Genomic DNA, 25,097 nt, shown 5'->3' with positions numbered 1-25,097 from the left:
AGCTTGAAGTTGGGGAGTGAGACCCCCCCTACTTTATTCTTCTTTCTCAGGATTGCTTTGGCTATTCGGGGGCTTTGGTGTTTCCATATGAATTTTTGAATTATTTGTTCCAGTTCATTGAAGAATGTTGTTGGTAGTTTCATAGGGATTGCATCAAATCTGTATATTGCTTTGGGTAGGATGGCCATTTTGACGATATTAATTCTTCCTAGCCACGAGCATGGGATGAGTTTCCATCTGTTAGTGTCCCCTTTAATTTCTCTTAAGAGTGACTTGTAGTTTTCAGAGTATAAGTCTTTCACTTCTTTGGTTAGATTTATTCCTAGGTATTTTATTTTTTTTGATGCAATTGTGAATGGAGTTGTTTTCCTGATTTCTCTTTCTGTTGGTTCATTGTTAGTGTATAGGAAAGCCACAGATTTGTGTGTGTTGATTTTGTATCCTGCAACTTTGCTGTATTCCGATATCAGTTCTAGTAGTTTTGGGGTGGAGTCTTTAGGGTTTTTTATGTATAGTATCATGTCATCTGCAAATAGTGACAGTTTAACTTCGTCTTTACCAATCTGGATTCCTTGTATTTCTTTGTTTTGTCTGATTGCCGTGGCTAGGACCTCCAGTACTATGTTAAATAACATTGGGGAGAGTGGGCATCCCTGTCTAGTTCCTGATCTCAGAGGAAAAGCTTTCAGCTTCTCGCTGTTCAATATAATGTTGGCTGTGGGTTTATCATATATGGCCTTCATTATGTTGAGGTACTTGCCCTCTATTCCTATTTTGCTGAGAGTTTTTATCATGAATGGATGTTGAACTTTGTGAAATGGTTTTTCAGCATCTATGGAGATGATCATGTGGTTTTTGTCTTTCTTTCTGTTGATGTGGTGGATGATGTTGATGGACTTTCGAATGTTGTGCCATCCTTGCATCCCTGGGATGAATCCCACTTGGTCATGGTGTACGATCCTTTTGATGTATTTTTGAATTCGGTTTACTAATATTTTGATGAGTATTTTTGCATCTACGTTCATCAGGGATATTGGTCTGTAATTTTCTTTTTTGGTGGGGTCTTTGCCTGGTTTTGGTATTAGGGTGATGTTAGCTTCATAGAATGAGTTTGGGAGTATTCCCTCCTCTTGTATTTTTTGGAAAACTTTAAGGAGAATGGGTATTATTTCTTCCCTGTATGTCTGATAAAATTCCCAGGTGAATCCATCTGGTCCGGGGGTTTTGTTCTTTGGTAGTTTTTTGATTACTGCTTCAACTTCGTTGCTGGTAATTGGTCTGTTTAGATTTTCTGTTTCTTTCTGGGTCAGTCTTGGAAGGTTGTATTTTTCTAGGAAGTTGTCCATTTCTCCTAGGTTTCCCAGCTTGTTAGCATATACGTTTTCATAGTACTCACTAATAATTCTTTGTATTTCTGTGGGGTCCATCATGATTTTTCCTTTCTCATTTCTGATACTGTTGATTTGTTTTGACTCTCTTTTCCTCTTAATAAGTCTGGCTAGAGGCTTATCTATTTTGTTTATTCTCTCGAAGAACCAGCTCTTGGTTTCATTGATTTTTGCTATTGTTTTATTCTTCTCAATTTTATTTATTTCTTCTCTGATCTTCGTTATGTCACTCCTTCTGCTGACCTTAGGCCTCATTTGTTCTTCTTTTTCCAATTTCGATAATTGTGACATTAGACCATTTATTTGGGATTGTTCTTCCTTTTTTAAATATGCCTGGATTGCTATATACTTTTCTCTTAAGACTGCTTTTGCTGTGTCCCACAGTAGTTGGGGCTTAGTGTTGTTGTTGTCGTTTGTTTCCATATATTGCTGGATCTCCATTTTGATTTGGTCATTGATCCATTGATTATTTAGGTGCGTGTTGTTAAGCCTCCATGTGTTTGTGAGCCTTTTTGCTTTCTTTGTACAGTTTATTTCTAGTTTTATGCCTTTGTGGTCTGAAAAGTTGGTTGGCAGGATTTCAATCTTTTGGAATTTACTGAGGCTCTTTTTGTGGCCTAGTATGTGGTCTATTCTGGAGAATGTTCCATGTGCACTTGAGAAGAATGTGTATCCTGTTGCTTTTGGATGTAGAGTTCTGTAGATGTCTATTAGGTCCATCTGTTCTAGTGTGTTGTTCAGTGCCTCTGTGTCCTTACTTATTTTCTGTCTGGTGGATCTGTCCTTTGGAGTCAGTAGTGTGTTGAAGTCTCCTAGAATGAATGCATTGCATTCTATTTCCTCCTTTAGTTCTGTTAGTATTTGTTTCAGGTATGTTGGTGCTCCTGTATTGGGTGCATATATATTTATAATGGTTATATCCTCTTGTTGGACTGAGCCCTTTATCATTATGTAATGTCCTTCTTTGTCTTTTGTTACTTTCTTTATTTTGAAGTCTGTTTTGTCTGATACCAGAATCGCAACACCTGCTTTCTTCTCTCTCTTGTTTGCATGAAATATCTTTTTCCATCCCTTGACTTTGAGTCTGTGCATGTCTTTGGGTTTGAGGTGAGTCTCTTGTAAACAGCATATGGATGGATCTTGCTTTTTTATCCATTCTATTACTCTGTGTCTTTTGATTGGTGCATTCAGTCCATTTACATTTAGGGTGATTATTGAGAGGTATGAACTTATTGCCATTGCAGGCTTTAAGTTTGTGGTTACCAAAGGTTCAGGGTTAGCTTCTTTACTATCTTACTGTCTAACTTAACTTGCTTGTTGAGCTATTATAAACACGGTCTGATGGTTCTTTATTTCTCTCCCTTCTTATTCCTCCTCCTCCCTTCTTCATATGTTGGGTGTTCTGTTCTGTGCTCTTTTTAGGAGTGCTCCCATCTAGAGCAGTCCGTGTAGGATGCCCTGTAGAGGTGGTTTGTGGGAGGCAAATTCCCTCAACTTTTGCTTGTCTGGGAATTGTTTAGTCCTTCCTTCATATTTAAATGATATTCGTGCTGGATACAGTAGTCTTGGTTCAAGGCCCTTCTGTTTCATTGCATTAAGTATATCATGCCATTCTCTTCTGGCCTGTAGGGTTTCTGTTGAGAAGTCTGATGATAGCCTGATGGGTTTTCCTTTGTAGGTAACCTTTTTTTTCTCTCTGGCTGCCTTTAATACTTTGTCCTTGTCTTTGATCTTTGCCATTTTAATTATTATGTGTCTTTGTGTTGCCCTCCTTGGATCCCTTGTCATGGGAGGTCTGTGTACCTCTGTGATCTGAGAGGCCATTTCTTCCCCTAGTTTGGGGAAGTTTTCGGCAATTATTTCTTCAAAGACACTTTCTATCCCTTTTTCTCTCTCTTCTTCTGGTACCCCTATAATGTGGATATTGTTCCATTTTGATTGATCACTCAGCTCTCTTAGAATTCTTTCATTCCTGGAGATCCTTTTATCTCTCTCTGCATTAGCTTCTCTGCGTTCCTGTTCTCTGTTTTCTAGTCCATTAATGTTCTCTTGCATCTCATCCATTCTGTTTTGAAGTCCTTCCAGAGCTTGTTTTATTTCTGTATTCTCCTTCCTTAGTTCTTACATATTTCTCTGCAAATCCATCAGCATGGTTATGACTTTTGTTTTGAATTCTTTTTCAGGAAGACTGGTTAAATCTATCTCCCCAGGTTCCTTCTCAGGGGAAGATGTAGCCGATGCCGAAGCTGTCTGGGTTAGTCTTGTCTGGAACATATTTTTTTGCCTTTTCATGTTGACAGGTGCTATTGACTGCCAGCTGGGAGGGCCAAACTTTTCACTTGCTACTGGCCTTTCTTTACTGGGACAACCGCGACCCCTAGTGGCTTGTGTTGGGTAATTGCACGTAGACTGAGTCTTTGTGTCTTGCCTGGCCGATATGGAGGAATTTCCCTTTCTTCGGGCGTGGTCTGCCTTAGGCTGTTTCTTTGCATTCGCAGTGCCCGGAGGGGTAATGGACCAGGGGGCTGTTTGGCTGTTTAACTCCATGAGGGGTCTCAGAGCTGTTGCCCAGGGGTTAGTGCGCCCGGTTTTCCCTGTAATTTCCAGCCACTGGGCTGTGACCTGTGTTGTATCTGTCCAGCTGTTATGTCCCTGTCCCTTTAAGACTTTCAAAAAGCACTCGCTTTTCTTTGTCACAGGGGCATCAGCTTTGGAACCTGCTCAGAGGTCTTGCTGCCCTATTTCCCTAGTTTCCAGCCCTCCACGCATACACTGTGTCTGCGCTCTGGTGAGGGTGGCTGGGGCTGGGTGTTTAGCAGTCCTGGGCTCCCTCTCCCTCCCACCCAGAGCTGGGGGGAGGTGTGCTTGGGTCCGCCGGGCCAGGGGTTGTATCTTACCCCTTTCACCAGGCGCTGGGCTCTCGTGTGGATGTAGTCTGGCTGTTGTCCTGTGTCTTCTGGTCTCTCTTTTAGGATTAGTTGTATTTGCTGTATTTTCAGAAATATATGTTTTTGGAAGGAGATTCCCACTGTCCTACTCACACCACCATGTTGGCTCTGCCCCCTCCTTAATAGAGTTAATTTAACCTATTTTTTCTATGCAATATAAAAAATAATAGATATTTGATAGTTTAGTATAAAAATTTCCACAAATATTACCTAGAGGGAAGTATAGCTGGTAACAATGCTTGCTCCAGAGAAAGTGGAGCAGACACAGGCTTCTGACTTTGACTTTCTAAATATTCCTGGAGAAAAGAAATATAACACAATTATTTACTCTCATTGGCTCACCTACATAAACATATATAAAATATAATTTGATCTTCAAAAAGTGAAAAGGCAGTTTATAAAATGAGTCATGCTACAGAGCCTGAGAAATACTTTCTATATCCTTAACTATCTTTGAAACTCCAGAATGACTCAAAGAATGTTGTCAAGCATGAAATCTAAGAACTAAAGATACAAAGAACAGGATGATACTTAAGCAAAATCATTTAATAATTAAAGAAAAAAATAACTTTTCTCACATCTTCATGAAATTATTTGACATTCCCAATATTATTCTTAATGTTAATCCAGACCACAATGCTTCTTAAAGGAAATCTGACAACCTGAGGGTCACATAATCTTCATATGAACCTGACTGCCAAAGCAAATTATAACAAGACAGAGAAGCTGTGCTAAGTTTTAAAATAGGAAGTGGTAAGAATTGACAAGGCTGCTAAAAGTGGAAAGCACCTAAGGCCACAAAGCATCTAGCACAGCAGTCAGAATATTTTAAGGTAAAACCAAGAAATGGAGCAGTAGTAGGACCTCTGCTCCTTCTCCCTGGGCTCCCAACTTACTCACCCATCTTTTTCCTTCTCCTTTACTAATTCAAAAATCTTAGGAATTTAAACTGCTAGGGCCTCAAGCCATCTTCTTGAGGATGGCACTACCCTTTGGAATACATGCGTACTGGATTCCACTCAGTAGGACAGAGCATCACCCGAGACTGTCAACTTCACCAGAGTTTAGGGGTCATTATTTGGAAAGATTTCCCCTAAAGGCAATTTTAAAACATATTATAAAACACTAATATATTTTATAAACCAACATGCAAAATTCTTGAGTTTTTTTTTAAAAAGGCAATAAGTGTTGAACACTGTATCTCCCAAAGATAGACATTTACTGTCCTTTGTTAACTTTGGCATATTTTGGTGGAAAAATTTAGGAAACACCATCTTGACATAGTCCTCATTTTACGAGAAGAAACTGAGGCCCAACATCACATAAGCAGGAGGCAAAGGTGGTGGAACCAGAGCCCAGCTCTTCTGAGCAGCTACACCAAGTCTTCAGCACAGCTTCACTCTAACACTTACCTTTAAGGAAAACGGTTGTGCAAAATCCACTCTGACACACCCATAGTTTTTTCGTAACATTCTGATAACACCTCTAGCCACACTCCAAAGGCTTTCATTCTTCTTAGGTTTTCCCTAAATTCCAGTTTTGAAAGAATATCATGGTAAGAAATAAAGCTAACACATATACAAACATTCTGTTAGCTAAAGAATAAAATTTATTTTTTGTTCACAGATACTGGGGGTTCATGTTAAAAAGACAACAATAAATATAGAAGGAAAATACATATTCATTGACTGAGACCTGTCAGAAAATGTGGAGCATTCAAAGATGCTAAAAGATGTAATCATGTCTTTGGGAGAGGTAATGTGGTCAATGAAAAACAAAACATGTAACACTGATTCATTGAGTACATCATTTACATCATTTACAAAAATACAGCAGCAAACTTTTTTAAGGGTAAAAATGACACAACAGGCTGAAAACTGCTATGCAGCTCTCACATAAAAATAAGTTGTCAAAGAGGCCGCTTATTTGAGGTCTGATGATCACTGGAGTCCAAATGCTAAGATGGGGCAATTGTATGCCAAGTCCAGGCCCACAGTGACTGTTAAGCTGATTATTCACTTAATAAGCCTTTACTAAAGTAAGGCACAATGATGGCTGTATAATGGACACCGAACTCAGACATGACCTCATTAGACAGTCAGGGTGAGTAGAAGGCACATTCAAGATAGATGTATACAAGCAGCAGTCTCATAAGAGAGATACAGATAATAATTCAGGTGTATCACTTAACTTTTAAAGCCTCCAATTATCAAATGTCCTTGAGCTTCTGGCATGTTTTGAGAAGTTTGAAACAAGTACTGTGTTCAAATAAGAACAAAACTAAATTCTTCAGAAACTCTCGCAATGCTGGTAGGAATGATAAGTTGGTAAAAGCATTTGGAAAACTGTTTGGCAGTATCTACTAAAGCTGAACATATGTATACTTTATGACCCAACAATTCCACTGCTAAATACATACCCAACAAAATGCCTACATGTGGTGATCAAGGGAAATGTACAAGAATGATCACAGTCAAATACTAGAAAGCAAACTGCTTTTCAAAGGATCAACTGTGGTATATTCATATATTGGAATATTACGCAGCTATGAGAATGAACAAACCCTAAGCATATACAACAACACAGATGAATCTCACACACACCTACTTGAGCAAAGGCAACCAGATACAAAAGGACTACACACTATGTAACTCCATGTCTACAGAGTTCCCAAACAGGCAAAACTCATCTTTTTGTAAGAAGTCAAGGTAAGTGGTTGCCCTTGAAAGAGCAATGGGAGGGGAACAAGGAGGGATTCCAGGGTCCTGATAATTCTGCTCCTTGCTCTGGGTGCTGGTTACACAGATGTAACTTTGTGATAATTCCAGCTGCATGCTCATGATTGCTGAATTCTTGTGTAACTATTATACTTACTTCAGTAAAATGTTTACTAAAGAAAACTACTGTCATTTCTCAAATTAATTTACAGTTGCTTTGTGGACATGATCCCACCAGTTCTTCAGGTTTAACTTAAAAACTGCACATAAACAGGAAGCTCTGGGGAAAACAAACCACATATGACCCGCCACGGTAGAGATGGCAACTCAGCGCCAAGTGTTCTTCTATTTCTCAACAATCCCATGACCAAGGCCAGCACTGATAAATCTAAGCATGTCACTTCCTCCAAGTGCAGGGAAGCACCACCCTAGCCTCAACAATCACGCTGACATAGGAGAGGAAAGCTACTCACCATGCCCACTCTACCATGTTTCCTACAGTGCTTTAAAGTTAGGGAGTACCCAAAAAAATTGCTAATTAATTCTAAAAGCACTGATTTAAAAGCAAAAGACTTGAAAATAAAGGTCTTTGGGTAGGCAGTCCTCTTACCAGTTGCTCGCCATTGTAATGACCTTCAATAATACGATCATAGGAGATGCCAACGGGTATTATCAAGATGTCTGGGGTGGTATTGGTAGACAGAGTATCTACCACAACGGACAAAAGTCCTGCCCGAGCACAGGAGGTTTTTCCACTCCTGGAACGTGTGCCTTCCAGAAAAATCTCTAAGAACTGCTGCTGTCGAAGGAGTTCAACTATATGCTGGGATGTAAGAAGAAAGTAAACCATGAACTCAAAGCCATGCAACTGAGAATAAGCTCAGCAAAGTTAAATCTTAAAAATATATATATATAACTTCACTACTGACAAAATATCTTACACAAGTAAGAGCAACACAGCTCCTCCAGGGCTATATTTTCATAACGCAAGAAAATCACGAAACCCATGTTACCCAAGCAATAGTTACTCAAATAATTTCTCCGACGACAGTCTGTCTACTAAATCTCACTCAAGTCTCTCTGTCCTTCTGTTATGATAACTACCGTAATCGCCTGAAAGGTTATCAGAGATCATACATACCCCATTGAGCAAAGCTCTGTAGAGAACATCCTTCCGTCCATCTGGCGTTTCATCTAGCCTCCGTCGTATGAAAAAGCCCCCAAGCTTATGGATCAATGTGCTATAAATTCAAGAATGCATTAATCATTTACAAAGGAAAATGTGAAAAGAATACTCAGACTCCAAGTTACTGCAGAACATCTGCCATATGGATATAAATCACAAGTGTTATGGGAGCTGCTGACAGCTGATGGTGCAAATATGGACATTTTTTCATTTTTTATGTTACTGACATGTTTCAGTCATTTACACTATTCATCAGCCTTTATTAGAATATCACTTCATATACTAAAGTTTTATTATATCTGTTCTAAACCAAAAGAGGCTTGTCTCATATATTACCCAGCAAAGATGACATTATCAATTTTAAGAGGATTGTAGAATAGACTGCTAACTTTTAAAACCCTGTCCAGGATCTCAAGACATGGACTGGTAAGTCTGCTGATGGCACATTTACTGCAAAATGAATGTCATGTTACAAAAGCTCCTCTGGAGAAATTTTCTCAAATAAGCACTGCTTAGAAAATGCCTGTTAAACAAAAGTAATTTTATCAAACTGAAACCAAGCATAAGCATCTTTCCAAAACATGAAGCAATAATGTGCTTCATGTACACATACATAGGAATAAAACAATTATTTTTGCAACCCTGTGTCTCTTTCTACAACACTGATGGATTATGATACAAAGCTAAAATATTCTAATACTTAAGTCAATCTTTCCAAACTCAGAGCCGCCTATTCTTTTCAAATAAAGTAATATAAATATTAATATATATTTTCAGTATTTTCTGTAGTCAGTATAAGTATGCAACTGTAAGCTGTTCCCAGAGTTTAATATCACTTTCTGAGAGTAAAACTGCAGAAAAGTTCATAATGAGTAAGATGAACCACCCATAAAAACAACATACCCTGAAAAGTGCTTTGTGAATGTGTAAGTGGCATGCAACAAAAGAAAGCTGCAAATAAACAGGCCAGGTAATCGACAGTCAGTCTGTCACATCTGAGAAATGATGAGCTAAGACAAGACTAGCATAGAGTACATGAAAAGAAAAGCTGGATTATGAGAAATGATCAGTGTTTAGGAAGCACTTCAAGGGATCCAAGTTGAACCTGTAGGGAATGAGTACTGAGTTATTCTGACTTCAAGAAAAGCAAACTGTTACGAGGCAAGGCTGCCCTAGAGCCCAGATGGAATAGGCCTTTGCTCTTAGTCTGTTTCTACCAGCAACTTTCTGATGACTTTCTAAGTCAGCTTCCCAGGTTCCTCCACACTGGGAAGAGGTGCCCAGGAGAAAAATCACAGATAGTCTAGTCACTGGAAAAGCATGTCTGCCCTGCAGAGTCGTATCACACTGTACTACAGCGGGCTGTTTGTCTATATTCCTCATCAGATTATGAGCTATTTGAAGGCAAAGATTAGGTATCTTGTTCACTGTTGTCTAAAGCCCAGCTGGCTAAGTATCAGCTAACTGCACAAATGAATGGCTTCTCTTCAGGGCCTCAAGAGACAGGTTTGCCAGAGCCCTGAGCTAGGGGATTAGGAAGGAGCTCCCTGAACCATGGGGCTGAGGATCAGACTTCACCGCCTGCAAAGGTAATGGCTGCCACTTTGGGAGGCCCTACCTGTACAGCCTGCCAGGCCACTCACTTCCAGTCACTCTCTAAAGCCAATTCCCACTGGTGGTCAGGTCTACTCCCTACCCAGTTCCCAGGGGGCAAACACCTGGAAGTCTTCCTCCCTTTTCTGTCCCTCTTTTGAGCCCCACATTGGGACCAGCATTTGGTCTTATACATTCAATTTACTAAATATTTTTTAAATCTGTGACCTCCTCTCCAAAAGCACTACTACACTTCTAAATCAAGCTTTATCTTTTGCCTGAACTATTCCAAGTCAGAATTGCCAGACTGACTTTTCAAAATGAAAATCTGACATGTCATTTGTCAACTAGAGGATACACTCTAAACATGGCTTACAAATTGTTTTTCTCTAGCTCTCCCTACCTGTTCAGTCACGACTTCTAGCCTGACCCTTCCCAGTGCATCCTACACTCTAATCCTACTGGGTCATCTGCCATTTCCTGACCATACCATGCACTCTCTCTGCCTTTTCACATACTATTTCCTTTGAATGGAATGTACTGCATCTCCTGAAACCTCTAAAAACACACTGTCCACGTTATATGTGTATTTGTGTTTTCCAGCTCTAATAAATTGCGAGGTCGAAGTTCACAGGTATGGCTCTTCTTCCTTACCTTTACTCCACTGCAGCCACCAACCATCTTCTTACCCTACCTCCCTATTGCCAAGACTAAGACAGCAATTTGCTGTCTTGTCTGTCTTGTCTGATCGCCCTTTATCCATTTGATAAATATTGCCCATAAAGTTTAGGTAGCCACAGTTCACCAAATATCCTACATAAAACACAGAAAAACCTGGTGATTGTCTTAATACTTTTTTGTACTTTCCAAATTTTCCACAATAAACATGCATTACTTTTATAATGAAAGTGAAACAGCCAATATCATGTTTACAATAGCATGTGGCAAAAGGTATAATGAAAAAAACAAAATTCAAAATATAATCTTTCTCACACTTTAAATTTACAAATAAGCTGATCTTACCTGAAGATGGGAATGTTGAGATTATTGCCTGAAGCGATATATGGTGCTTTGATGTTATGGCAGAAGAGAATGAAAGTGAGCAGTAGATAGTCAATATGTGATCTATGAACTGGTAGAAATATAAGCGGCAAATTCGTCTAGTAAAAGGAAAAATGCCAAATTCAAAATTCAAATGTAAACTTCACTCACACTTTGCAACTTTGTATTTGGTTAGAGTCACTGGCTAATCAGTGATTTATTGTTCAAAAACATTTTCCGGTAATGTGAGGTTCTTTCAACTTAATACTGATCTAGCTAAAAACAGCCACCACAATAACAAAAAAGAATCTGGGAAGGAGAAGAGCAACTGAGAGTTCCTGTTGCCTCTGTCTTCTGAGAGGCGGCCTTCATCGTGTAAAAAGAGCATAGGTTTTGGAGTCAAGCCTAGTTTGGTTTGAAATCCTGGGCAAGCCACATATTAGCCATGACTTGGGAAAATTCCTTGAACTATCTGTGCCTTGATTTCCTCATTTATAAAACAGGGATTGTTCTACCTGACTTTCAGAGTTGTTACAAGGTAACTTACAAAAGGAATCCTGCATATTGCTGGCAGGCTCTCCCCTACCCCACTCCTCCTCCCCAGATACACAACTACTGTCTCCTGTGGGGAAATCTTCCAGGTAGCTTGGAATGCACAGCAGTAACAAGAGAGCACACCCGCACGACAGAACAGTATACAAAGGAACTCTAAAATCACTCTATAAACATGGAGAAAACACAATGAGAGTCACAGAAATTCTTGCCTCAGTTGCAGCTTTAACCATTTCAAGTTGACCCTTGTGAATCTGAATATTCCAAAAGAAGCTGTTAAACAGTTTGAGCAGCACCCATCCAGTCAGTCTAAAAGAAAATGTTTAAAAGAAAGAAACTTAAATGTATATACACACACACAAACACGCAGATGGCATTTGTCTGCTCATGGTTATGAACCTACAGCCTCAAAGTGCTTAGTAAGTGACTGCATATGTGCGTGCGTGTATCTGAACTGAAATTAAAGAACTGACCTTACAAATATCCTACTTATAAATGCGCCCATTTATTATGGACTAAAATCTACCATTTCACTCATTAAGCAAACTTTACACTTCAGAAGCAAACGACCAAGTGAATATTTAGGTGAGCAGCCACCACACAAAACCATTCCCTTTATTTAAGGCATGCGTATGTGAAACCTGTCTCAAACTAGTCCAGAGAGACGTCAGCTGTAATACAATGACTGCTATCAGTTAACAGAGATAAGGCACCTTAAAGCTTCACACAGTGCTGCTTTCCCACGGAAGAGGAATTAAGAACATAAAGAGGAGTTGGTTTCAGCATTAGAATACGTCAAAGGTTTTTTTGGACCAAGAGCTTTGTGCTGGGAAAGGAAAAGTCCAAGGACTCAGTCCTGTTTGCTAAAAATTGGATGACTCTTGTTCAAAGCATTTTGCCTTGCCTTTTAATACCTGATCATTGCTGGTGAGACAGTGGCAACCATTTCTTGAAGGATCCTTTTTGCTTTCTTTTTCACTTTATTGATGGCCTTTAATTGCTGCTGAGCAGAACCATCAGAGTTTAATTCAGCAGCTACTTCTGCAATTGCCTCTTGTACTCTGATGTGAAAATAGAAAGATAGACAAGTAACTGGCTCTATGCTGTATTTTGTATTCAGCATTTTCCAAGTCATAGCTATAAATCTCAAAACAAAATGTACTTTCTCTTTAATATGCAGTTAACATGACAGAATAGCTCAAGTTAGATGTGTTTTCTTTGGCTTTCTATTAAATATTAAGGATATTATTTTCCTAAATTGATGAATCCCTGAGGAATCAGGAAAGCAGACTTAAGAATTAAATTCAAATTTGCTGGTAACAACTATGTGAATTTGAATGTTCCCATTATGCTATGAAAGACACAAAGTTGCACTCTAGCAGAAGGGAGAAAAAGGAAGATTATCCCTTTAGGCATGTAATTCAGAGGCATAGAAAGCCTACTGTCAAAGTAATGTTTGATTTTTCATTTGAAGACCTAATTTATTAGTCATCTATACTGTGACTCTATCAGTAGAACTGTTACATAAGACTCTAAAGGAGGGATCAATGAGGGACATAAATATTTACAAGTATTTTCCAAATAAAACCAGTTATTTAAAAAAAGGCACAGCTCAAGATTAAAATAGCAGAGAGCAATGAACAGCAAAGTAAGAGAAGATTTCATCTGGTTTTGTATATATTCCATGTGACTTAGAGTAAGACCGCATGAGGTTGAACCTTCTTAAATCATTTCTAATATCCTAATTACTAGTCGAAATATCTCAATGGAATAAAATAAACTTGAAGGTGTTTACCTAGAAAATAGATTTATAATAATCCAAGGGAGTTTCAAATAGTTGTGTTTTCTCCCGCTGTTGCTAATGATTTAGACTAGTGTGCAGCAAAAGTGCACATTAGCCCCATAATTAATTAATACACAAAGGCCAATCCTATATGACACTGATGTGCCCTAAGTCTATTCCTTAAATAGAACTTATTTCAACCTGGCTAGGAATGTTCTCACAAGCACTTGACATGATTATTACGTCTTCACTATCACTCATATTCACTCAATAAGTGTTTATTATGTTCCCGCATAGTTTAGGCCTCAACAACCACACTATAGTTCACCCTGATCTCTGCCTCCCCATCCAGGCAGATGTCTACCATGGGCCACACCAAGGAGGTGGAACAGAGACCAATCTTCACCCAAACTCCTATATTCTAATGCCTAACCTTGAGAATGATTTATTTCCCCACTCCACCTGAGTTCACGTCAGTCTCTCCCATTTCTAAGCAAGCTCCTCTGAGAGCAAGGACAGTCATTCTCTTAAAATTTCTATGATGACTTTTTGGTACAAGAATTTGTGCCCAGTTACTCAGTAACTGACAGAATTATCAAACTCACTTGTCTTTTGGCTACAAAATGGGACATATATGTCCTAACCATTCATAGTACAGAAAACTTAACAGAGAACTCTGGAAATACGTACATCTCTGAACTCCAATTTGCCTTTCCTGTATCAGAATCCCATTCAATTGTTAATGCATAAAATAAGACTGCCATCCCCACCTGCCACCACTCACCAAAACCACCTGCTCTCCTGCCTTGCCTTGGTTTCCTCTGGAGTTTAACATTTATCATCTGGAAATGCCAACAGCTCTTGAGATGGATTCCCAGAGAAACTAAAGGTTCATAAAGGAAATTACTTCCCCCCTCCCCCACTCCCCATCCCTGCCTCTCTCTTTTGCAACAGTGTCCCCACCCTCACCTACTGCTGTTCAGTACATTTTCAGTCAGATTGGTGGCAAACATGCCTTTATGGACATCTCGCTCTTGAACAAAAAGCACGTAAGAAAGACGTCTCGCAAGCCATCCGCGGTGCCTGCAACGTAAAAATGATTTAGCAGAGCAGTGCTCTAGGAACACTTAAAACAAGTTGGTTAAATTATACAGTGGTTTTCCTTCTATAAAAACAAAGCCTCATTTCATTTCCTGAAATTTGGAGTTCTGCTATGCTATAGCAAATTCTCCCCAGTTTAGCATGTTATGCAGACAATTTCATTCGAATTCCTTTCATGTACTTTCACCGAATTTCTTAATGTGAGTAGATGTCTTACCTTTGTGTATTAATGCTTGAATAGTGTTATTTTGCCAAATAGTAACCCGAATATAAAAGCAAAAGAAAAAAATCTTACTTTATTAATACCATTTTAAAAAGCAAATATATTGAATGCTATATATATAAGCTATATAGCTTGCAGTTATAGCTATGGGCTATAAAAAGATAATTTGGAAGTCCTTTCCCACTGTGAAAGGCTATTTTCTTTTTTATTATTGTAATTCTTCTAAGTAATCACCAGCTCTTGAATTGACATGACTGATCAGCTGGGAGAAGTCAAGGATAATGGGAATATGGTCTGAATATTTTTATTCTGGGCTCATGAAGCCAGGAGTTCTTACTTTTCTTTTTTTAATACATATTCAACACATCTAAGGGATAGGATATAGTCCTGTGTCAGTGACTATGGGCTATTTGGATGGGGGGTCAGGACAGGGATCCCATAATAAGAATACCACAAACCTTCATTATGCAATGATTTGAAAACATTTGTAATAATTACATAATGCCTCATTATTATTCCCCCCATAATGACATTCATATGGACAGAAGACTTCCGGTATAAATTCATTAACTGAGAAGCTCTCAACTGAGGAAGAACTGTTTACTAATCACTTGTTCCTTCCTGTCTCCTTCCTGATACTCTGTTTTTCTACCTCCTTTCCTTTGTCTCAGTTCTCTACAAACTTAGCCCAAAATGTTATGTGTAATTCTAAATTCTCCCAAATGAACATTTTCAGAATTATTATTGGAATGTAAGAAGTCCATCCTGTCTATTGAAATCCCTTCATGTGTGTGTGTGTGTGCGCGTGTAAAAATGTTTAGGATTTGCTTCACGAAACTAAACTAGGATTTGCTTCATTACTAAATACCCAACTCAACTGCACAGGCAATTTATTATATTGAATGGTTTCCTACTGCCTAGGCAAGACAGCAAATGCTTTCTTTTTTAACTGCCTCCAATTAAGGGCAACAAATGAACCCTTTGGCTTTATGCCTGAGACATTTACTTATATTTAGAAGAGACTCTATGAGATCCCTTTTCTTAGGATCTTAATCATGTCAACCAAAGGAAGAAGGAAAAAAATAATCAGTGGACCTGAATTTCTCCTTTCTCCTTTAAATTTAAGAGAGAAAGAGATAGAGAAGGATACCAAGGGAATGGGAAAAAATAAGTCCCTTGACTTCAGTTCTCTTTTAAAAAAAAAGTTAACTAAAGCATATAAAATGTATATAGTTATTATTTTTATTTATGATCTCATCATCAAAATTGGAGAAGTATCATCAGAAGGGATTCAATTTAAATATTTGACTTCTTGGATCAATTTTTCATGGAATTTCAAGTGTTTCTCACCACCACCTGAGTCGTCTACTTCCCTAGTCCAGGCATTACCTCTTAGAATTGTAAAGACTGGTAGGATGTTCTGCTGCTGTTTCCCTCTTGCATCACAGACATTCACCCCTCCTTCTTAATCCCCTCCCTTACTTTCAAGCTTAGATTCACATAAAACAAAGCTTCTTTTCTCTTACTCTGGTGCTTAAAAGCCTATCCCCATACATCAGAAATTTGGAAGAATTCTAAGAAAAATTTTAAGTTAATAATAAATCAAAGGACATTTGCTCAATAGAGGAAAATGTCTTTTAAAACTATGGATTATGCTGATTTCAATCAGCTATACTTTTTTTGTTAAGTATAAAATAATCATAATAGAGCATAAGACGTTCAAATCTACATCTCTCCTGAGACAAATCCTTACATTTTGGTGTAAGGTGCAAAATCAATATATGAGTAAGAAAGAGCTATAACTGATAGTACACTCATGAAGATATTTATTACAACATATTTATTACAACAAAACATAACTACAGCAGTGGTAATAGCATAGATGTCTATTCAGGTGGCTATACTACCTCTAATTTTTAGATAAAGCCTCTTGTGTCAGAAGCTCATATTCTATTAATTCTCAAAAACCATTTAGATTTAGATTAACCAAAAAGAGATTAATCTAAAAGTTTAACTGATTATTATGATATCTTTTTTTTGAAATGTATGAGAAATATAAGACACTTCTTTTTTACCTTGTGTGAGTTTCATTGATATAAATAACATTCCGCAAACCCAAAGACGGAATACTGGAGTTGAAAAACTTATCCTACATAAAACAAAATAAACACAGACATAACTATACAACCGGATAGCTGATGAAGAACTCACATTACTTACTTCTTGATGACTTTTCTAATTTAAGCAAAAAGTTAGGCATTACTTTAAAAAAATGAAAAATCATATTTTATTGAAAAGTATTTGTTTGGCTTCAAAGTCACAAATTCAAAATTAATCCTTAACACCTTGCAAGGAAATAGTGCCTTCCTTTCCCGTTTCACTCCTTACCTCCAACCCAAAAGAGCTGAAGCTTACAATAGCTTAAGACACTGACAAGAATATAGATTTCAGTGCTCCCAAAATACAAAAATACCTTGCTAAATCCACGTTAGATTACTAAATCTCTCAGTAACCCTGACACACAAGAATTGTTATCCTTATTTTATAGACAGGAAAACTGAAGCTGATAGAGGTTTAATATTCAATTCTACACCTTGGTCCAAAGAGTATAGTCTTTCTGTTCCCCTAAAATGACTATCCACTTAACAAGAAAATGTATGGCTAAAGGTCACCTTCTTTACAGAAAATCTAAAAAGACAATCCAGTAATAGCTCTGCTGAAAAGAGAAAGTCTATTGTTTTATCAATGTGGGCAAAAAGGTAAACTTTTCGCAAAAAAATTTGAGATTTTTTTTTTTAAACTAAACATATGATCTTTTACTATTGGAGCCAAATATACATTGATGTCACATTGTACAAGTTGCAAAGCACTTTTACATTTGCTCTGGAAAGGATTTTACTACGTCCTCACAGCAACACAGAGATGAGCACAGGACAGTTACTGCTGCCATGTTAAAGATGAGTGCCAGGAAACCATACGAGTAGATTCCCTGGATCAGATCCTGACTCTGCTTCCTGCTGGCGTGTGCTTTTTGGCAGGTCAAGTAATATTCATGTCCCTTGGCCCTCTTCTCTGTAAAATGGGAATAAGAATAGTGACACCACTTTGCAGGGTTGTTGTGTAGGTGAATGAGTCAACAGCACCCAGCCCGCAGTACTTACTAAGCGGGGGTGAGAACCTTTGCAGAGAGTTGTTTATTATGTCGATAAAAAATTTGAGATTTTTATACCTCAATAAAAGATAGAAAATATTTAAGTGAAGCCTCTTTAGAGAAAATGAAAATAGAATTTCAAAGAAAAGATAGGAAATATCAAAAAATTACTGTGAAAATACTATCAAATAAAAATTAAGTAAACATGCCATGGAAGAATTTTAAGATTATGTTCAGCTCCACCAGGTACTATATTCAGCCAGAAATAATGATCTGTTATACCACTCACCCTAACTCATCATCACTACCATGAAATAATTTTCTATACTGTTTTCTGGCTTAAGAATGCATTAGAGTTGATGTATTGTTTTGATCTTTTAAGCATGCAAACTTAAATGAGATGAAATGCCAGTTCTAAAAAGAAAAGCCATGTGCTATTTAAATTTTTATTTCTACTGGCCTATCAATCTGAACTGGCCTTCCTCCTAGACTAGAAATTTCAATTTGCAACAAGGCACTTGTGATTTAGAAAGAACAATACTGATATTAAAACACTTTTGAGCAGACCTGAATTTTTAACATAAACTGCTTGGGTCCTGCATAAATCTCTCCCTTGTTGGTAAATCTCTTTATAACAGACTCAGAATTCTGCCTCCTGACAAGCTAGCCCTGAGTAGAAAATTCACACAGCACAGTTGGCTATTCACACGGGTTATAGGCAGCCTCTATAAATAACAGGCACTTAAATGGCAGAATTTCTGTCCTGATAACTGGCCCATCCCAGAGAGTGCTTAACGTCCAGGTATACCTTTTAACTGTACCTCTACTGCCTTAGAATACAGCTACATTAGAGTCTACATTCCTGTGCTAACTCATCCCTCTGGCAAAACACCAGAAGCTCTCCTCTCCTCAAATCCTACCCTGTAATGTGCAAGATTTGCATAGCTTGTGTTTTTTCATCCAAATACTTATACACATTCTTTCTTCAATCTGCATCCTAACATTTCAGTGACCATTCTTTACTATCACAGTCAACAGACATGCTTCCCCCTGCTCCCACCCACCCAGGAAAAGAAACTTAGCAAAAGGGAGAGTAGGACAATAAAGCCACAGCTTCAACTTCTTGGAGGGATCTGCTCTCTTCCATCTCGCTCGGGTTTTCACATTGAGTGCCACAGAACAACATCTAGAAGTTACATGAAGGTTCCCACCAACTCTTCAGAAAAGCTATATGAAAGTAAGATGTCCTCTCACCCTCAAGTCATACAAAATCTAAAAGAGAAGCAAACTATTTCCTAGCATCAACTATTAGACCAATGTTTACTGAATAAATGAGTGAAAGAAAAATTGAGTCAACATCTTTACTTGGAATATCTGGGTTATAAACATGGGCCTAAATTCTAAACATGACTTAAGTTCATCAAGACTATATTCACACAAAGTTGGAAATCTGTGTCCCATATTTCACTGCTGATTAAGGGTCAAGCAGTTAACACTCCTACCCAGCTCTGGGGAGTACAGGAATAACAACATCTTCCAACAAATGGTCTTTTCCGGCTTATGAGGCTTTCTTTCCATTTTAAGGTTGCCGATCTGAAGACAGTAGGTCTGAATCCACACTCACCCTGATAAACATGAAGGAAACAATATCTGAATGAAAGAGAATTACACTTGTCCACTTGGTATCTAAAACTAATATATTTCAGATACAAGAGAAACCTATGACCTATTTTTCTTTTTGTAGGATAGGTATGTGTTTCTCAGAGTGATTTCCATTCAAGGTACTCCCTCAATGACCAACAACTGGAACAAAGCTTGGATGTCAGCAAAAGTTGAGCACCTGAGAAAAGGAATAGCTCCCAACCCTGTTGCACACTCCAAACATTCAAAGGTTGCAAACCTAACTTCTAAAAGGGCAAACAGCCTTCTGACAGCAGGATGAATAAACTCAGACTCCTGGATCCCCATGCTCCCGGATAATCTTTCTCCCTCTTAAATCACCCATTCCCACAAAAGAACTACAAAGGATTTACATAGGAAGTGGTTATAATACAGCTTAAAATATTATTCTTTAAATGAAAAACATGGTAAATATATATAATATTCCTTTATTCTAATATGAGTTTAAAGGCTAGAATTTAAATTATAGCTGTACTGTCCAATTAGAGTCAAACTCTGTTCTTCTGATTTTTCTCCTAACTTTGAGTTCAATAAGCAAAAACAAACAAAAAAACCCCTCCAATATTATTCTTTAGAGAATGTTCAAGAAATATTAAAACATGCCAGGTTATGTTGAAATAGGGAAAACAATACAAGAAAGTTCATGCCCTTCGATTGGAACTCATGCTAAAATTTCCTATTTTTAATTTTCTAAATAAACTTTATTTCCATTACAAAATTTATACTTATGAATATAACTGCAGAAAACAGATACAGAAAAAAATAAATCTCTTTATAATTACACCACCCCCAAACAACTACTAGGTTTTTTTAATATGCAAGTGTTTTATTAACATTACCACTGTAATTTCCTACCCAATTTTTTTTCAATTAACATAATACCATAAGATTTTTAAATATTAGACTTTTTAAACCTACCTACTAACAGCTGAAGTAGTTTCTGTAGCTATTAACCTCTATTTAATATTATGTGGCTTCAAGCACTTCACGTTGACCAACATCTTTAGGTTGAATGCTTTTCCCTTATTTTAAACTTACCCATTCCTCACTTGCATGCTTGCATCGACCAACATTGTATTCTGATGAATTTGGCAGGTAAGAAAGATCTATTGTGCCAAGGGTCAGTGCAGATTCATCCATGTCACAAAGAGTAAGTCCCAAATCATGTGCTATAAAAAATAAATGCCATTTAAGTTCATGAAAAACCTGGAGACCAAATACCAAAACTCAAAATTCTGACTTCTACATTATTTTACTCTTTAATGAGATGGTAAATGAACTGCTGGTGGACTTCCACCATGTTAACTCAAAGTGTAAAAATGGACTTTGGTATGTTGATATGAACTCAGACCGTTCTGATAAAAAAAAAAAAGAAAATCAACATTTGTATCTTCAAAATTCCTGAGCAAAACAGCTATGAAGTTATAAGGGTAAATAATAGCTTATTTTAGGTTCATGACAAAGAATTATTTCATTTGTGTTAATAATTGAATTGTTTCTGGGAGGATGAAGGCATCTGTTTATTAAATGTAAGTTACATGCATACACAGGAGTAGATAACTTTTTAAATTATGTGCACAGAATTCTCGGTCATACATACTGTGCTATGAAAACAGGCAAGCACAATGTGGGCATTTCTAAAGTTTCCCATTAAAGTGAATTAAGCTCTTAATCTTGTGATGCTGAAAATGAACTGATATTTGCACTTCTAATACATCTACAAAGCTCTAAAACAAAATCACACTATTTTGAAATATCTAAGCTCTCATCCTTTTCAATAAGCCTTTTCTGACCCTAAGGGGAAAATGTTCGCTAACAGTGAACTGCTAAAATAGAAATTAACCTAAAACATAAAACTTTTCTAACATAAGTCTCAAATTATTTTAGCTTGTATGTATCTCTCACCTGGCTTTATTTATTCCTTTAAAATTCTGAAAGGTCACATCCAAGTTAACAGTGTTCCCTGGAGGGCATATTCTTGATTTCCTTACATCCCCATCAGGGTTTGTTGTGCTGTTATCCTCAGCAAAACTATGTGTATCCTCAACAATTTCACATACGAAACAATCTAACAATAATAGGCCAGGGGAGAGGACAGTAAAGCAATGCACCTGGCATGAAAGCCCTTTGGTATTGTACAACTGAGATATCAGTTTCAGGTGCAGAATATAGCCACAACAGGGGGAGCTGGTTATGAGAAAAGTAAGCCGTGTCTGGCCCCAGGGCTGTGGGATGAGGGGAGGAGGAGGGAAGGAGGGAGAAAAAGTCTTGTGCCAATAGGAAGTCCAAGCCTCCATCATCCCTCCCTACAGCGTTTATACAAGGTTGAGAAGTTAAAAAAAAAAAAAATCCTGGAGACGCTAGGCTGTCAGCTGAGGGGAGCCAACTGTGGGTTTTGAAAGGGACAGGCAAAAGGTCAGCTCTGAAGCCAAACACCCGAGTTCAAATCCCTCACTGCTTACCATCCGCGTGACTTTGGACAAGTTGGTTAACTTCTATGCTTTGGTTTCCCCATCTGAAAAATGTGCATAATATGATCGGTCTTACCTCCTGGGTTGCTGGGAAGACTGAATAATACAGATAAAGCGCTAGCACAGTGTCGGACACATAGTGAGCGCTCGGTCAAACCAATGGTCATCTGTCATTGGCTAGTTCCCAGCACCAGCGGCTCGCAGGGCACCCCTCCTGCCTTAACGCAAAAGCAACGCCATGTCCCTTTCAGGTGCGTAGGGTACTGGGTCCACAGGCAGGATCCCTGCTCCCCACGGGAACCCAGGCCACAGCCAGGTGTCCGGGGAGAAAGCAAACCCGACCGCCACGGGGCAGGGGGGACATGGACCGCCAGGCAACTTGCAGGGCACACCCGGGTCCAGCGGAGAAGAAGGACGACGCACCTGTCCGGGCCCGGCCGCCTCCCGCAGCCCGCGGCCGCCCTGTCGGTTCGCACCGGGCCGCTCCGCCGGCTGCAGCTGCCGCAGGAGCCTGCGCTCCGAGGCTCCGCCGGCGCCTGCTGCAAGGTCGCGCCCGGATGACGCAACCGGCGCGGGGGAGTGAGGACAGCAGCCGCGAGTCCGCCCGCCGCGGGCGCGGGTGTGCGCGGCCCGTGGCATTGCGCACCGCGTGGGGGTCCGAGAGCGGAATGAGAGTGTGGCTCGTATGGTATGTGAGTGCCCAAAAGAACCATCCTTCTGCCTCGGCGCAGTCATGTGGATGAGTGTGTGTGTGTGTGTGTGTGTGTGTGTGTGTGTGTACACCCACGTGTACCTAAGTCTGCACTGTGTGAACGCTGCTCATCTGGGTATTTTTATCTCCGCCGGCCTCTTGGGAGTGTGCACTTGGCCTGCCTGGGTTTACTACACATGTGTGGTCTTAGGAGATTTGTAAAAGCGCAGAATGAACCGGGGAGACGGAGGGGGAGACTGGGGAGGCCGTGTTGTGTAATTTCCTATCAGTGGCTGAGTGCCTTTTCCTTAAAGGAAGAAAATGAGGAGTTAAAAGAGAGACAAATAAGACTTCAAAGAGCCTGAGTCCAAATTTGCCTATCTTTAGCCTAAACTCAAACAAAATAAAATGGGGCACAAAGAAGTTCTTTCACAGTATTTGTCATGCCATTGACAAGGCCAGTGGTTATCAAAAGCATTAGCAGTTTAGAAGGAAGAAGATTAACTTTTACATACATTCAAGCATTAAGTATGCACTAGCTGCTGGGAACACAGAAATGATTAAAACATAACCCCTCTCCTCACACCTCTGCTACCAGTCCCCATCTCCTCTGCACACACTAGCCCTAAACCTTTCTTCAAAACAAATCCTTGCCCATGTCCACCCATCAAAAGCTATCCAGAGTTCTCTACAGCCCACATGGCTGAGCCAGGCATATACAGCTTCCACAGATAGGCATGTACTTTCCCCCCTATTCTCCAGCACGAACCGCTTATTTCAACCTCTGATGGTCCCCTGTCAAGGCATGGGTTCTCAGTTGTGCTACCACCACTTACCCCTAAATTTTATAGTTCTTTCCTGAACTAGGTCTCCAAGCCTCCCCTATTCTCTCCAGCCCTCAATAATTGCACCTTCCTGTGAAATCTCACAGATTTACTGTGGTACAAAGAAGTACCTTGGGTCTTTATCAGTTTGTGTCATTCTATGAAACTCATCGTCAATGCCAGTACTTGCCTCTGTCTCTTGGGTAACACTACAACACTTTGTGGTAGTAAACACTCAAGAGATACTTGTTGTAGCTGAGGAACAAGAAGAAAAAAAGAATTTCTTCTCTTGAATATTCTACTTCTATTTGTAAATCCATCCCAAAATGCACGAGAGAGGGAAAAACAAGAAAGTCTCAGCGATTGAAGTCACTGTTAAAGAGAAAGTAATGAGAAATGAAGTAAGAGAGTATCACAGGAATTAACACATAAGCCAGAGAGAAACATTAAATTGTCATACATCAGTGTCATTGGTAGGCAACACTTATGTAACACCCATTGCATATGTGTTTATTGTATTTTCAGGAGATAATATAATGCAAGGTGGCTTGCATTACCTACTGAGAATTGTTTTGGAAATTGGTGACACCCTTGCCAATCTGTTTTATCAACAGAACCACAATTATTTACAGTAATCCAGTCTAGCCAGTCGAGATGGAGCAACAAAGGCTGAATTTACTCTCTAATGAAAACAACACACGTACATCCATAAAACAGGCAGCAATGCAGGGCCGTGGTCCATAAGGAGAGGAAATAAATGAGGCAAGAACTATGATTGCCTCAGCTTACTGCTAGAGAAAGTTGCCAAGCTGCAGTGCAGAGATGGGAATCCACAAAGACCTAGATAGACTCTCTGAGTTGAGGAGATAGAATTGGGAAGACCAGGAAAGCCAAAGCAACCGGAGCTGGGAGGAGAGTATCAGAGAGGAGAGGGCTCTGCAGAGAAAGGGGGAGTTCTGGAGACCTACAGAAAGTCTTGCTTTAGTCTTTAGCTGATCGGCTCATGAGCACATGAGTGGGAGGAAGTTACCCAAGGCCAGGGAAAGAATCACCTACCCAGAGAGAAAGAACAAGCTTGTATAGAACAGGGACTGTTCCTTTTACCACAAGCCAAAAAGAGAGAGAGAAAACAAGCTTGTATAGAACAGGGGCTGTTCCTTTTACCACAAGCCAAAGTGGAAAGGTTCCCAGTGTGTAAGACCAGGCACAGGGTCTGATCTTGGCACCCAGACTGGAAACCTCATAATTCATGGCTAAAAGGTCTTGCCTCAGTCGTGAGGTAGAATTAACACTGAAGTAAATGCTGCCCTGATCCTAACAAACCTTAAAAGCCAGCCCCAAAAGGATCAAACTGTTTTCAAGAACAAAGTGTTCCAAAACAAAGCACACATACTCATATGAAATCAAAAATTGCCAACATACAACAAAGTAAAATTAACAATGTCTATCATCCAATAAAAAAAGATGCAGGAAAGAATGACCCAGATGAGAGAAAAAAAAATCAATTGAAAGAGTCACAGAAGTGACAGAGATGATAGAATCAGCAAACAAGAACATTAAAACACAATTGTAACTATATTTTATATGTCCAAGGAAGAAGAGACAGGGAAAATCTATTAAGAGACCCAAACCAAGCATCTAAGAGATTATAAGAACATTGAGATGTTTGACATACACACACTCCAGTTGTATGGGACTAACTGCAGATTAAACATTACTGAAAAACAGACTAAAGGACCTGAAAACAT

General features: G+C 39.0%; 1 protein-coding gene across 11 annotated transcripts in view; it reads right to left on the bottom strand.

Moving 5' to 3' along the window:
* Nucleotides 1-25,097, bottom strand: part of GPAM (glycerol-3-phosphate acyltransferase, mitochondrial) — a 65,417-nt gene that overhangs the window by 17,122 nt on the left and 23,198 nt on the right. For 3 of the 11 annotated variants that reach the window (XM_073240430.1, XM_037011047.2, XM_073240431.1), the window contains exons 2-12: nucleotides 20,402-20,532; nucleotides 19,186-19,308; nucleotides 16,608-16,681; nucleotides 14,178-14,291; nucleotides 12,340-12,486; nucleotides 11,638-11,734; nucleotides 10,856-10,992; nucleotides 8,195-8,294; nucleotides 7,664-7,876; nucleotides 5,749-5,862; nucleotides 4,547-4,632 (exon numbers count right to left, since the gene is read on the bottom strand). In XM_073240430.1, the coding sequence (XP_073096531.1) occupies nucleotides 4,547-4,632; nucleotides 5,749-5,862; nucleotides 7,664-7,876; nucleotides 8,195-8,294; nucleotides 10,856-10,992; nucleotides 11,638-11,734; nucleotides 12,340-12,486; nucleotides 14,178-14,291; nucleotides 16,608-16,681; nucleotides 19,186-19,308; nucleotides 20,402-20,503 (1,307 nt within the window). In that variant the 5' untranslated portion in view covers nucleotides 20,504-20,532. Of the gene's footprint in view, nucleotides 1-4,546; nucleotides 4,633-5,748; nucleotides 5,863-7,663; nucleotides 7,877-8,194; nucleotides 8,295-10,855; nucleotides 10,993-11,637; nucleotides 11,735-12,339; nucleotides 12,487-14,177; nucleotides 14,292-16,607; nucleotides 16,682-19,185; nucleotides 19,309-20,401; nucleotides 20,535-21,268; nucleotides 21,708-21,825; nucleotides 21,879-21,910; nucleotides 22,206-22,257; nucleotides 22,532-25,097 lie in introns of those variants that run through there. The other 8 variants (XM_073240428.1, XM_073240427.1, XM_073240429.1 and 5 more) reach the window with 8 other exon arrangements.

Source organism: Manis javanica, chromosome 7 (assembly GCF_040802235.1).
Source record: "Manis javanica isolate MJ-LG chromosome 7, MJ_LKY, whole genome shotgun sequence".
NCBI classification, from domain to species: domain Eukaryota; kingdom Metazoa; phylum Chordata; class Mammalia; order Pholidota; family Manidae; genus Manis; species Manis javanica.
Note: the sequence above shows the minus strand (reverse complement) of the source record. Positions and strands in the feature narration are given on the sequence as shown.